The 14387-nt window shown below is 45.5% G+C and overlaps 1 protein-coding gene across 2 annotated transcripts; it reads left to right on the plus strand.

Annotated features, from left to right (window-relative positions):
* The first annotated feature begins 6466 nt into the window (after positions 1 to 6466).
* Positions 6467 to 11002, plus strand: lrrc3ca (leucine rich repeat containing 3Ca). 2 transcript variants are annotated; one of them, XM_080480259.1, is made up of 3 exons: positions 6467 to 7094; positions 8514 to 8739; positions 9702 to 11002. In XM_080480259.1, the coding sequence occupies exon 3, from the start codon at positions 9766 to 9768 to the stop codon at positions 10558 to 10560; it is 795 nt and encodes a 264-aa protein (XP_080336385.1). In that variant the 5' UTR covers positions 6467 to 7094; positions 8514 to 8739; positions 9702 to 9765; the 3' UTR covers positions 10561 to 11002. The 2 variants fall into 2 exon arrangements, with proteins under 2 accessions (XP_080336385.1, XP_080336386.1); XM_080480260.1 differs by lacking the exon at positions 8514 to 8739.
* The last annotated feature ends 3385 nt before the right edge of the window (positions 11003 to 14387 follow it).

The raw sequence follows: 14387 nt of genomic DNA on the forward strand, positions 1-14387 counted from the left end.
AAGGACAGGGGGAGTCCATTGTTCAGGCTCCTACAGACTAATCAGATTTATCAATCTTATAAGACCCCATTTACACGACAACACTTAACCCGTTAAAATATAGAGTGTGTTTCCACTGCAGCAGCAGACACACTGACAACGATGTAGTTAGTCTGCCGGGCCACCCGAGGGCGCTGTTGATCGTTTTGTAGTGAAACCACACAAGTGTGCAGAGAACAAAATGCTATAAATGTGAATGGAATGGAGAGAACCGACATTGGTATAGACTGGTGAGGAATCAGATGCTATCAGGGGAGAGGCTCTTTTGAACGGGTCCACCGACACCTCGTCCACAAAACTGCCATCCTGGACAACTCGTCCACAAAACTGCCATCCTGGACAACTCGCCCACAACAAATTTTTACAGCATTATTGATTTGAAGGATGGGATATCAAAGTATATTTGACACATTTGGAAGGACTATTAAGTATGTTTGACACAAAAACATAAGATATATTTTTCATTATCATCCACGACGAATTTATTCCCAACTAATTTTTTCAGCATTATTGATTTGAGGGATTGATGAATTTTGATGTAACACTGATCTGATTTTGCACATTATGCCAATATTTTTTGCTAATTTTGACTTCAGGATATTTATATATGCCGCTTCCAACTGAGCTTTTTATCAAAAGTAATTACTAAAAATGTATTTACATGCACTTGTTCAAGTTGTTTACCATTAACAGAATGGGTAAAAAAAGAGAAACAAAGCCATATGATACTACACTAAATATAAATGAATATATACTATATATATATGACAAATAAATAAAATACCAATTAGAAATAATATGTAAAAGTACATCGTACAGGATTTATTTTTCCCAAAAATTCTGAAATCTCATCCATGGACGAGTTGTCCTACAATCTATCAAACTACCGATATGGACAATAAAACTAGAATACGACCGCGAGTCAAACCACTGCGGTTCGGCCCGTGAAAGAAAAGTTCCACCTCGGGAGTCGGGATAAAAAAGTCACGGACGCAGTGGATCTTGTGTAAATGGACCCTCCAACGGTGAAGAAAATTTTGCGGATACAGTCGTATTCGTTGTGGTGTAAACGGGGCCAAAGTTCACAAAGTACCACATGAATGCGAATAAACTTTAGGACACAATATGAAGTCTGCTCTGTGCAGGAGAAAACAATGTGACGACGTGTGATGATGTGACAATAGAACCTTCGCCATTGTGGCATTCATGTGTTTGGAGAGAAATTATACTTCATATCTGTGCAATACTATCATATCATCCTGTGGATATATATTTGTATATGTTATATTATGTATATATTTCAGTGTAGTTGTACGTCGCTGCTGTACTTTGTGTTTTGGTTCTTCTTATTCCGGTTTAATAAAACCCTGTACTGCTGGACGGACTCCAGAAAATGTTTTTTCCCACAGGGCCAATAAAGGTATATCTTATCTCGTTATCTATATGCAGAAAAACCACAGCTTCCTTTGTTTAAAATACTCATGTGCCAGTTTTACTCAGTTCAGTCTCACAGAGGAACTGATGCTGTTTAACAGACCAAAGACATTCTGAAGAACTTTTTTTTCTCCAAATATTCCTCAAATGTTGTGTTGATAAAGGCTTACGATGATCCAGGCGTATAAAGTATTAACTAGTAGTAACAATCAAGGCTTCATATGCTACAAGTGGAAACAGCAGTTTCATCTTTTTGATTCACAGAGAAGTGAAAGTTATTCACTGATGTAGCTGGTGGAGCTGGTGGAGCTGGTGGAGCTGGTGGGGCAGGTCAGTCAGTCAGCTCTGATGTTTCTGGCTCCGCCTCCTTCGTCCAGATGAGAACATGGATGAGGAACGAGGACATTTGGTGATGATGAAGAGCAAAAACAGCCATTTGATGAAGTCATGATGATGCAGGATTTGTTTCAGGCTGACTGCTTTAATGTCCTCAAATCCTGAAAGTGCTAAAGCTCAGGAATATTTATTTATTTTGACCTTTTAATGGGAATGGAGTGGAAATTTAGCTTCATTTATCAAGACCCCCCCGTCCTCCCTCTCTCTCTCTCTCTGTCCTCTCTCTCTGTCCTCCCTCCCCCCCTTCTCTCTCTGTCCTCTCTCTGTCCTCCCTCTCTCTCGCGCTCCCCCCCCCCCCCCATCCTAAAAGCTATTTAGTGGTTAAAGTCTGTATCCGGTGCTGCTCTAGCTTCACGACGCTCTAAGCTGATGTGTTTTTTCCTCCTGCTCTGCATCAGTCAAAGCTTTTTGTCTTCTTGTGACCAGCAAAAGTAAAAGATGCCTACATTTGGGAATTGCAGATTACAAAACATTGGGTTGTAATAAAGAAGCAAACGTTGGTCTTCGTGTTTTTGCTCCATCAGTCAATGAGATTTAGGTTCATCTGACTGCTGCACTGTTCCTGTGGGCCTTCCTCTGCTGTTGCTCACTCACCTGCCCCTGGCATGACGATACCAGGATGGAGGAGGTTGAGTAGCAGCGGCAGTCCAGCAGCACATGCAGTGGAGAGTCAGTCCACAGACTGCCCTGGTGTGGACTGACTCAGTCACCTTCACAATAACATCTTGATCCTCAGGAAATGGAAAAACACACCGTTTATTCTCCAAATGCCACATTATCTGACAAAGAACTATGGCAGGTCGAGGGGAGTGACTCGTCCAGATTTAGGCAGACTCAATACTCGACCATGTTCAGGTGAGGATTACAGACATTCTGCTGATCGCTGGCAGCTTAATCAGAATCATGGGAATCGTTCAGAACATTCAGATCAACACACTTTTTCAGATAACCACATTTGACACTATCTATATCAATTCCAGTTTAAGAATCTCAACAATCTCATTTTGTTTGTTAGATATGTAGATCTACTCATCCGTTTGACTTCTTGTGGTAATTTAGCTCTACACAGAAGAAAATACACACAAACTCTCCTGATCTTGTAAAGCCTGATGTAACATCACGTCCTGTAAAGCAGCAAATTGTACATTTAATCAAATGTTGGCGAGTGGAAATGGTACAATCTGGGAATTGTGTTTGTTCAGCAAATCTAAAGTCATCAATCAAGTCACCCCCGACCCGACCCCTGGCCTGAACTGACCCCTGGCCTGATCTGACCTCTGGCCTGATCTGACCTCCGACCCGGGGGTCGGGGGTTTGATTCCCTACCTGTCCACATCTTGAATAGGTGGATGGAGTAAATTTCCTGGCAGCAGCCTCCTCTGGTGTATGAATGGGTGAATGTGAATAACAGCATTAAGAACTTTGGGGACTGTTCATATAGTGGAAAAAACGCTATAAAAGTGAAATCAATTTATAATGTGTCCTTACAACTGTCTTTAGCTGTTACACTAATGATTATTCCTTCATCTTACAGCCTAATATTCTGAGGTTTTAATTTGTCTTCCCTACCTTTGAAATGCACTCTGTGTTCTTACAATTTGTCTTCCTGGAAATGTTCCTCTTTTGCTTCGATTCCAACACAGTACGGCGAGGAGAGAAGTCGGAGTTGGTCTCAGTGATTTCCCCCCCCTGGAGTTTTGTTTAAGTGAATCCGCTCCACTTCGCCTCAGTGTGTCTCACTAATTATTCCTTGGCAAGGCCCGTCCCGTTCCTCCCTGTGGGCGTCAGATGATCAACAGGAAGTAGAGCATGCTGAGCAAAATATCTATAAAACACTCAAGTTCAATTGGGTGGGAATAACACTGAATTAAAATGTGAATTTCTCTGTCAGCTTCTAGACCATTCAGATTACAAAAAATATCTTAGATATAAGCACATTTCAAGAAATGATGAGATAAGATCCACAGTGAACTTAATCCCAGCCCTGCTTCTCTCAGTGGTCAAAACCATGACCTTTAAGGTGACGGACCCTCCCCGGCTGTCATTGTGAAAATGTCTGCAACACACAATGTAGGACCAAGAATTATTAATTACCTTGAAAGGGCAGGGGAAAGCAGCTCGGACCACTTCTATCCTGCGCTGGGCAGGAAGCGCCAGGCGGCCGCGACAATCCAACGTTTAAGAAGCCAAACTTTACGACCTGCGGCGCCAATTCCTCAACTGTTCTGGCCTGCAGGTGTCCCACAAACACACGGCTGGTTCCAGGATGCGAAGCCTGTAAAGTCCCTTCTTGAAGGAGGAGCTGGTCAAACAAGCACTGATTTCTAAAAAATAGAAAACACAAACAAAAACCCAGCTTGAAATGAGCTGCGCCGTTAACGAGGGCGACTGTAACTCATTGTCCCAGTTGCTGATTCAGAAGAACTCATAACTCCATGTGTTACTGAACACGTGAACCAAATATTACTTCTTTTATTAGGTTACCTCCGCGTGTGCCTGCAGATCACATTTTGTTACTAATTCAAACACAAACGATCATTTTGAGTTTAATTCTTTTGCCATTTTATAAAACACAAAGTCAAATCAAGGTTTCCTCTTCGGATTTCTTCTTTGCTTGGTTTGTTGTGCATTCTGAACCCCTTTATGCAGATTATTAAATAGAAACTATTCCCACAAACATCAACTTTCTATCAGATTTCAAAACCAAAACGCTGGAATTTTCTGTAAAAGTCACTTAAAATGAGTTTGTGGTTTAGGTGGCTGTTTTTATTAACTCCTTTATTTGTTTCTCTGCTTGTTGTTCCTTCACACTTTATTTTTCTTTCCATTATAGAAGTGCAGGAATGTTAATTGGAGGATTTCCTCTCCTGCAGTTCCATCGTGTCATTCTGCATTATGTTGTTATTGTGTACAAATGAAGAAAATCAAAGTGAGAAAACTGACAGAAGGTATCATGTAATAAACCTAGATTGTGAGCGAATATTTTCGTTTTCTACTTTGTAATAACACAGGTCCTCTCTTGATGTCTTGATGGTTCCTCGCGTATGAATTACTGATCTTATTTTCTATGTTTTAATAAAACCACGGCGTTCTGTACGAGGCACGGCAACGTGAAGCGAGAGTGAAGAGGCTTGTGTTTGGAGGCATTGGTCGGCCACAGCTCCGTCAGCGGGGGAATTGAAGAAGGATGAAATGAATGTCTATGATGCTTTCACTGCCACTCCATTGTTTCCTTAATGCCAGTGGCTTCAAAGACGAGACTCCTCACGAGGAAGATGAGGTGAAGTGACCCGCCTCTTACTGGCTGGAGCAGCGAAATCCTTTTAGTACTCTGAACCTCTCGGTTTTTGATTAAAAAGTTCAAGAAGAGATGTGGAAATATAAAAAATAAAAAAAAAAGCAGGTTAATGTATTGAGAGAGGCGAGGCGGGACTTTAATCTGGCTCGGTGGCGAGGAGTGTTGCTGCTCCAGGCTTAACGCCTGTACACGATTGACTTCCTGCTCAAATGAAAGGAAAAAGACACGCAGACAGCGAGAAGGAGACATCTCATGAACAAAAGTTCTCTTTGAGAGAAAGAAAATACATTCCTCTTCCTGTGGGGTGACATTGTGGAAACCTCTGAACAGTTTTGGCCTCGTGGATCATCGTGAGGATGCAGCAGGCGTCGCAAGACTCCTTCAAAACTGACCCAGAGAACAAACAGCAGCAAAGAAATCAAACTTTGATCCAGAGTGAAGCCGATGGAGACTGATGCTTGGTTTTAATGCACACAGTGCCCGTCTATCTGCCAACCAGCGGTGCATTTGCAGTAATCTGATAAAGCCGGGGAAGACTGGCTGCCAGTGCACTCTGCTCCGTCGATGAGGAAAGTAATCCCATTTCCTGCTGTTTCTCTGTCATATGCTTTCCCACCTATCTGATCTTCCTCTAATTGACACGAAGAGCCTCACAACCTCCAGGCTGTAAAAGGAGCTGCAACAACGAACATTGTGTCTCATGAAGACGGGAACATCCACAGGGACTCCGTCGTGTTCGTTTTATTATCAAGCTGCAACTCTGGGAAGGAGAAACGTGGAGACGAGGTTTTTCATATAATATCTGTGCAACCTTTGCTTCCGACGTTTGGACGAAAAGGTGGAAAAACTATTTTAACAACTTGATAACAGTTTGTTGTAAAACCACTCAAATGTCTGGTATATTGGTGACCTTATAGGTTTTAGCCTTTGTCTTCTACATCAGTGGTTATGTTTCATAACCACTTCTCTCTGAATGTTGGGAGAGATGTGAGTTTGAGTCACTTGCACTGATCAAATTTAGCATTGAAGAAATAAAAGGAAAGAAGTTATTATAAACAATCTGTGCGCACCAGCATGAGAGTTTGGGCTGAGTATCCCACTTTATTGATTTTAATTCCATTAATACCTCATGACTAGCAGCTTGGCAGACTCTCCCAGGCTGGTGCTCATGCACGTCTGTTTCCATCATGGATTTGATTGGACTTCCTTATCGGCTGGCAGCAGGCAGGAAGAGGGTTGGAGACTGGAGGGATCCGCCGCATGTTTGAAACAACAAGCTGCAGATCAAACATGATTAGTGTGGCAGGCAGCCTCTATATGAGCATGAGCTCATTCCTGTGTGTGTGTGTGTGGGGGGGGGGGCTGTACTGATACCTGAGGCATGAATTCTACTTTACTCACAGCATTGCCATTGAATGGATGCAATCAGTCCTGCTGCTTCCTCCCTGCAGCGGCTCAACGCGCCGCTTCTGCTTCTGCAGGATTTCGTGCGTAAAGGCGTTGCGCACCGCGCGTCGGTCATTTCAACACGGTACTCCAGCGACGCTACGGATCAGAATGTGTGAGAGGCCGCAGTCAGTGACAGTCTTGCTCTTAGCAGCACTGCGTCCTTGCCAATGTTGCCTTGTCTTGTGGTTGCGTGGAAACTAAAAGGCTGCGCTGCGCGCGCCCTGCAGCGCACGCAGGAGCGTTTCCAGCGGCTGCCAGGGCGTCTCTCTCTCTCTCTCTCTCTCTCTCTCTCTCTCTCTCTCTCTCTCTCTCTCTCTCTCTCTCTCTCTCTCTCTCTCTCCGCACAAGTTTAACGAGGACTGGATGGAAGCAGACTGAAAACACTGAGAGGACCGCTTCTGGACCTGCTGGACGGTTTTATTTTCGGGATCTGGCTCAGAAGAGGCATCATGGAAAGAAGAGGCAAAGCGGAAAAGACGTGAGTGTGTGTGCGCGATACTGATCAAAACCCTAATGTGCTGTTTGCAATATTCCAAGCCTTCATTCTTTTTTAAACCCTAAAGAGAGAAACTGATTTTCTTGTCAATGTTATTTGATATGTGATGGATGTCAGACACTCAAGCCGGTGCTGGATGTCTTGTACTGACTAAAACTAGATGAAAGACAAACTTAATAAGGGTATCAGTTCCCATAAGGCTCATCTTCATCTCCTTTGAGTTTATAGTCAACTCCATTGTTCTTAAAGTCTGTCCAAGAACTGATCTTTCAAACTTCACTTCTGGGTTTTGCATCTTCATCTGATATAGGTTTGATGAGTACTAAAGTTTGTATTAAAGATATGTTGACTCCTCAGCTTGTCTCTCGAAGTCAGTATTTCCATTAAAGCTGTGGCGATTCAGCATCATTCTGCGTGTACTTCCAGCTAAAGTACAAATGTAATTGTTAAGACACGATGGAAAACTGTAAGCAGTCTGTTGCTGTAAGGATGGAAAAGGAGCACATCTAGTAATTCAAGTTGGCACTTTGCAGATTGGATGGAGCTAAAAGCAGTGAAATCTGGTTATAGCTTCATTAACTGTCACACCTTCGATTCAAAAGGCTAAAATTGCTCTTTTCTTTCCGGTTTCACTTTATTCTCCATATATAACCATAAAGCAGATCCTTATTCAATATTCATGCAGTGTTTACAGCCTGGAAGGGATGCTATAAAAAGGTTAGAGCCATAGGTGAAAAAAGAGGATCACAAATCTATATTGACTCTGGATATTTATGCTGGGTTTTAACACGGTTCATTTTTGGCTTTGAGTCCAAATTATTGCATCCTTCACGCAGAGGCAGAAAGTTGTCGTTGGGCCGTGACAGCAGTGGATTTATGAACCCAAACACTGACCCGGGGCCCGTCTCTATTCATGAGTGCTGCATTTAATGGGTAAATAAAAGCTGGACAGTTATTTATCACAGAAGAGTTCAATGACGCAGCGCTTTCCTCCTTCACTCGTAAACTTATTTTTGCGTTTACAGCAGCTGGGGCCATATTCCTGTAAAAGCGGTTCTGTTTGACAATTTATTCTGGCCGTGTGTGATTTCCTACAGTGCCGCCCCGCCCTTCTAATCATCAGCGTTTCATCCTCAGTGGTGTTTATCTCGCCCACAAGCTGCATTTATTCCTTCACTGCCTCCTGACTTTCTAACATTTGGCCTTTTCCTCGATATCTCATTAGTGTCATGCAGTGTTCCCTGTTGTCATTGTAATGTTACCCCTCTCCTTAAATCTTCTTGATATCATTCTTTGTCTTTTACAACCCTGTTCTCATGTGTCCAATTTCCCTCCTTTGCCCACATGCTTTCTCCTCCTCCATGGCCAACCCTCTGCGTCTGCTCCTCTATTATTTCCCAGCCAAATACCAGGCTGGCATCTTCTGTGACGGGAAAGTGCAGCCGTGACACGAGCACAACGTTAACCATGCAAGACCTTTCATTTCCTCTGCTGTTAAGCTGTATAATCTTTCTCCTGGTCCCTGGCAACACCGAATGCAGAGGGAAATCCTGTCAAAGTTGCTTTCTTTGGCCTCGATGAAGACGTGTGGATAAACAGATGCGTGACAGCAGAACCAAGATCTGAGGTTTGCATCAGACTTCACCTGCCCACCGGCTGGTTCTACTTTATAACATTAACATGTACAGTGAGTGGTAGTAGTGTCTCATACACACACACGCACACACACACACTGTTCTCAACCCCCCAACGTCATGTGATACTTTGAGGTACTTAGAGATCGATTTCATTTTTTAATCTTGGTAAGTGGATCTTGTCCAGTCTCCAGCCATTTTCAAGAAATTAAGAAGTCTGGTTGAATTCCTTTCTGTGACTCTAGCAGGTCCCAGGGTTTTGTTTAGAGCGTCAGTATTTACCCCGACTAAAGCCCCGGGTGTCCGGGCCGATGCTGCACTGACTTGAAGAGTTTTTTCTTGAAGAGGATTAGTAACAGGATCGCAGGCAGCTCTGATCAGCTATTAATGAAGTGTTCAGGTGGGTAAACCTGCTGTTTTCCACAAAGTATGAAGGGATGGTGTCCAGGAAGTGTAGATCAGCCCCACCACTGCTTTTATTTTATTTCTGACTGAATGTTGAGTCTCTGTAGACTCCAGATACCAAGCAAGAAATACTTAATGATCAGTGAACTCAAACAAGTCTTGTTTATGTATATTTCAGAGTGTTGTGTTCCTCACATACATCAGTATGTTAATGTGGCTCTGGGGACTGGAATAGCCTCGCACTGCAGGGATGTCAATTATACCAGAGACACAGAAACATCTCTGTGTCTTTCTTTGCTTGTTTATTGTGCTCGGATGAAGGGAACGTTTGATCCCTGGACTTTCCTGGAAATACAACAAAGTACGGTTGTTTCTGGGTACCGACATGCTGAAATGAGATTTCCTGCCGTCTCCACGCTGCAATCAGACAACCACTGCCCCCCCTGGCTCGCGGGACATTTTTAATCATCAGAGTTGTGCAGAAGTAAAGAATTGCACATAGTAATCTGCTCTCTACTGAGATCTTGTGTCTCTTGTTTTCATGCCGCAGGTTCAGCTGTTACCGGCGGGGTTGATGTGGAGCTCAGCCCTCGGTCCCTGAAGCATGTCCCACAATGTCTCTGCCTGCAGACTGGCTGCTGCGCCGCTCGGTGGTCATGTGTTTGCTGCTGCACAGTTTGGTCCTGATGACCTTCTGCTTCCATCACGCCGCCACCAGTTGCTCCAAGAGCTGCTACTGCTCTGAGAGCGACAGCGGCGGCAAGACGGTGCGCTGCAGCAACCTGCAGCTGACCGAGATCCCGCTGGACTTCCCCAACGACACCCGCCGCGTCTACCTGGACTTCAACCTCATCACCGCGGTGCCAGCTAACGCTTTCCTGGGTTTACCGTACCTGGTGGAACTGGATCTGTCCCACAACGAACTGAGCCAGCTGGAGCCCGGAGCCTTCAGAGGCCTCGGCGCCTCCCTACAGTTCATGGACTTGTCCTCCAACAAGTTGGTGACCTTCAATGCCGAGGCCTTCGAGGGCCTGCGAGCTCGAGCCAATCTAAGTAACAATCCGTGGCATTGTGACTGCAACATGCAGATGGCCATGCCCCGCGTCGACCTGGAGCCGGCGTCGTTGACAGGCATCGTGTGCCAGACCTCAGATCCAGAGGAAATAGGAGTGGAAGGACTTGCCTTCCTTCTCGCTCCGGACATAGACCTTTGTGTGGTGATGAAGAGGACTACAGACGTCGCCATGCTGGTCGTTATGTTTGGCTGGTTCACTATGGTCATCTCGTACCTGGTGTACTACGTCAGGGCCAATCAGGAGGACGCGCGGCGCCACCTGGAGTATCTGAAATCCCTGCCCAGCAGGCCGGGCAAGTCCGAGGAGTCTTCCACCATCAGTACTGTGGTGTAAGGTTCCACCTGGGAACCGAGGCGATGTCTCAGAGTGAAACAGGAATGACGTATAACCTCACAGACAAGCTGGTCATCAGTCAGGGTTTTGCTCAGCTGTTGTCGCAGAGCCAAGCTGGGCAATAAAACGTGTGCAGATGCAACCGAGCCAAGATGAATAATTCATCCCTCTGCTGCCCATTAGAAGCTTTTGTTGACTGAGATGATGGTCGAGGCTCGTCTGCAGAGGGAGTAAAAGCAGTGGCATGTTTGGTCGAACTCCAGAAATGGGATACAAATGGAATTTATCCAGTGGTGCATGCACCGTGATACGCCTTCTCTAACTCAGACGGCCACACAGCAATATGTACTGTGAGACGATCCCACGCTGAGGAAACGCCATGGTTTTACATCAAGATCCTCATGGAAGTCGCTGTTATAATAAAAGTAAAAATGTGTTTTACATTTCAATGGTTTTCTTTTTCCAAAAGGCTCTCAGCTGATTGCGAGGTCAGCCGACTCCTCTGATGATACTCAGAGAGACGGTGTTGATAGTTACTGGACCGGAGCAGAAATCCTCCAAGCTGCTTTTCCATGTTCATTCATATGATCCGTTCACCACAGCCTCCAGGAAGGGATCACAAGCGTTTGACATTATTTAGATTCATCTCCTGATTTATTTGACAATGTCTGTTAATCATGTGTACACTCTGGACAAATCAAAAGTTAATATTGATTTGATAGATCGACGTTGTCTACAATGTAATAATCAGACTTGGTGGAAGAAAAGCCATTTAACGCTGTTTATCATCAGGAACAGGAAAACACATATCAGTCTGTATTCATGCACAGAAATGATCACATTGACAGGGAACATTGATTTTTGAAAGCCAATATTAAGAGATTAGTGCTTTGAGCTCAGGTGTTTTCCTCAGGTTGCCCCTCGGCAAACATTCATTACTTTCACCTGCTCACCCGCGGTAATGAACTCCTCCAGGATCATAGCCGTTATCTCCAGTGAGCCTCTGCTCCTCTGCCCTTTCTCATTGTGGGGATTTTAATAAGCGCCGGCGAGCCTCTGGCAGCACAGTGTCTGGGGTCTGCTCTCACATGGGCTTTAGAAATAACATTTATGAGGCTGTGTCCTGCTGCTCCATGTACAAGAGTGAGCCGGGTTGTCAATCTCATGTTTCACCAGAGCGAGGCAGAGAGGACGCCGGATCTTTATCTCCACAATCACCAGTACAAACCAGGACGGCAGGAGAGGAAAAGCTTTTGGGCTGAAGAACAGTTTCACCCATATCAGGACGTCTTCAGGTGCACTGGAGTGTAACGTGAGAACAACCGGTGCTGCTGAATTATGAAATCTGGTGTTTCAGAGGGTTTGTCAACAGGGGCTTCCCTGTGTCCGACACACACACACACACGCACACACACACACTAAATCATTTATGACAGCCATAAAAACACTTGAGCAGAATGAGGGACTGCGCCCGTCGTCTCTCTGACCCAGTTCTTGAGGAGGAACGAAGGGACGACGCCACAGGGGATCATCTGCCCCCTCTTAGAGGCCTGGCCTGCCCTCACTGGGGTGAAGCACTTTCCAAATGCCCCTGAGCTCCACGGGGAGAGAATCCACACAATTTAGCACACACTGCATCGGCCTCGGCCTCAGAAAACCTCTTTCCTACAGGTGGCGCTTCGTCTCCCGGCGATGGAAACTTCAGCAGAGGTCTGATGTCTGAGTGCAAAACCACACACACTCACACACACTCACACACACACAGAATGATTGTAGAGAAATTCCTAAACTATTTGGAAACATTGATTAAAGGCATCTTTCTTTTTTCTTTTTGCCCTTGTCCTGTTTGGCAGCTTGACCAAACAAGATGATGTGATTGAGAACCTTCTGGAGTCAGAACAGTTTTTGCTCTTGAACAGGGAGAGACCTGGAGTCTCCTCCTGATGCTGCCTGTATTACAAGTTGGCAAGGCTGCTGTACACGACCGGGGGGGGAGCGCTCAAAGAGAGAGAGAAGAGAAGATTGAGAGCCCCCCCCCCCTGCCCGATCTTGATAGATACCCACCCCCGTCCCCACCCCCACACAGACACAGACGCACACACTCACACACTGACACACTAACACACTTGGGGTCAGGGTCATGCCTCCCGCCCCCCAGGCCGCCAGCCGGGCCCTCACCCGGCCACCGCGAGATCCCATCCTCCACGATATCAACAGCGAATGGGGAGGGAGCACCGCACCCCAGCCCCGCCATGAGTGCCATGCCTGAGCGAGCTCCAACCAGCCAATCAGAAATCAAACCCCATATAGTGTCATCAGGGGGTTAGCCAATCCAATCAAGGTAGGCCCTCCCTTTGACTCCTCCCACAATTAGGCAGCTCTGCTCTGGCACATGGCACCACGAGAAGACGTTCTTCCTCCTCTTCCCAAGATGGGCATTTGTGGGCGGAGCCAGTCCAGCTCACACAGACACAGCAGATTCTGAATGCAGCTCCTATGATCCAATATTCAAATGAGGAAAATCAAAGAGGAGCTAGAAATTTAGAATACTTAAGGTTTCTGGACCAACCAGACCAGGAGGAGGAGTAGAACAGGAGGGTAGCAGAACTTTAATGTGGCTGGTCACTTATCCTAGGGTGGGTAAAAGTAAGACTGGTTAGTTAAAGAACAAACACATGCTGCAGTAATGTTGATTTCCTGATATCAAAATCATGTATAAACAAAAAATGGGAAACGCTGAAATGTGACTTAGTGCCATATTTTTTTCTGACCTGACCTGGTTGACCTTGGAAACCAGAAGCGGCACCAGGAGGTAATGTTCTGCAGGAACAGAGAGAAAAAAGAAGATGGTTTAGACCTGGAGGGCCGATGTCCTGAAGGTTTTAGCTCTCCAGCTTCAGCACACCGCAATCTAATGATGACATCATCATCATCACCTCTTATTGCATTCAGGTGTGTTGCTGCTGGGAGAGACCTGGACCTGCAGGACCCTGGTCCTCAGGCCTGGAACTGAATTCCCCTGCTTTAGACATTAACTCCTCTTTAATGAAAGCAACACGTTCTCAGACTGATGAAGTATTTATTTGATGGAGTGAATTTAGTAGCTGTCTGTGCCGGTACTTTTTTGACTTGTGTGATTCAGTAATGAAAAACAGTTTCAGTGCTGCAGAGTTTTGTACAGGGTTGTCAGTGTGTATCCTCCAGTATGTTTCCTCCAGTGTGTGTCAGTGTGATTCCTCCAGTGTGTGTCCTCCAGTATGTTTCCTCCAGTGTGTTTCTTCCAGTGTGTTTCCTCCAATGTGTTTCCTCAAGAGTGCTTCTTCCAGGGTGTTTCCTCCAGTGTGTGTCCTCCAGTGTGTTTCCTCCCGTGTGTTTCCTCCCGTGTGTTTCCTCCAGTGTGTTTCTTCCAGTGTGTTTCCTCCAGTGTGTTTCCTCCAGTATGTGTCCTCCAATGTGTTTCTTCCAGTGTGTTTCCTCCAATGTGTTTCCTCCAGTGTGTGTCCTCCAGAATGTGTCCTCCAGTGTGTTTCCTCCCGTGTGCTTCTTCCAGTGTGTTTCCTCCAGGGTGTTTCCGCCAGTGTGTTTCTTCCCGTGTGCTTCTTCCAGTGTGTTTCCTCCAGTGTGTTTCCTCCAGTGTGTTTCCTCCAGCGTGTTTCTTCCAGCGTGTGTCAGTGTGTTTCCTCCAGTGTGTTTCCTCCAGTTTGTTTCCTCCAGTGTGTTTCCTCCCGTGTGTTTCCTTCCTTTGTTCACCTGTATGTACGACAGGTGTGTGTGCATGGCCGGAGTGAGGCCGGCGGTAATGTGACCCCTCTGTTCCCCAGCGAGCA

The sequence above is a fragment of the Lipophrys pholis genome (genome assembly GCF_963383615.2).
Source record: "Lipophrys pholis genome assembly, chromosome: 1".
Classification (NCBI taxonomy): Eukaryota; Metazoa; Chordata; class Actinopteri; order Blenniiformes; family Blenniidae; genus Lipophrys; species Lipophrys pholis.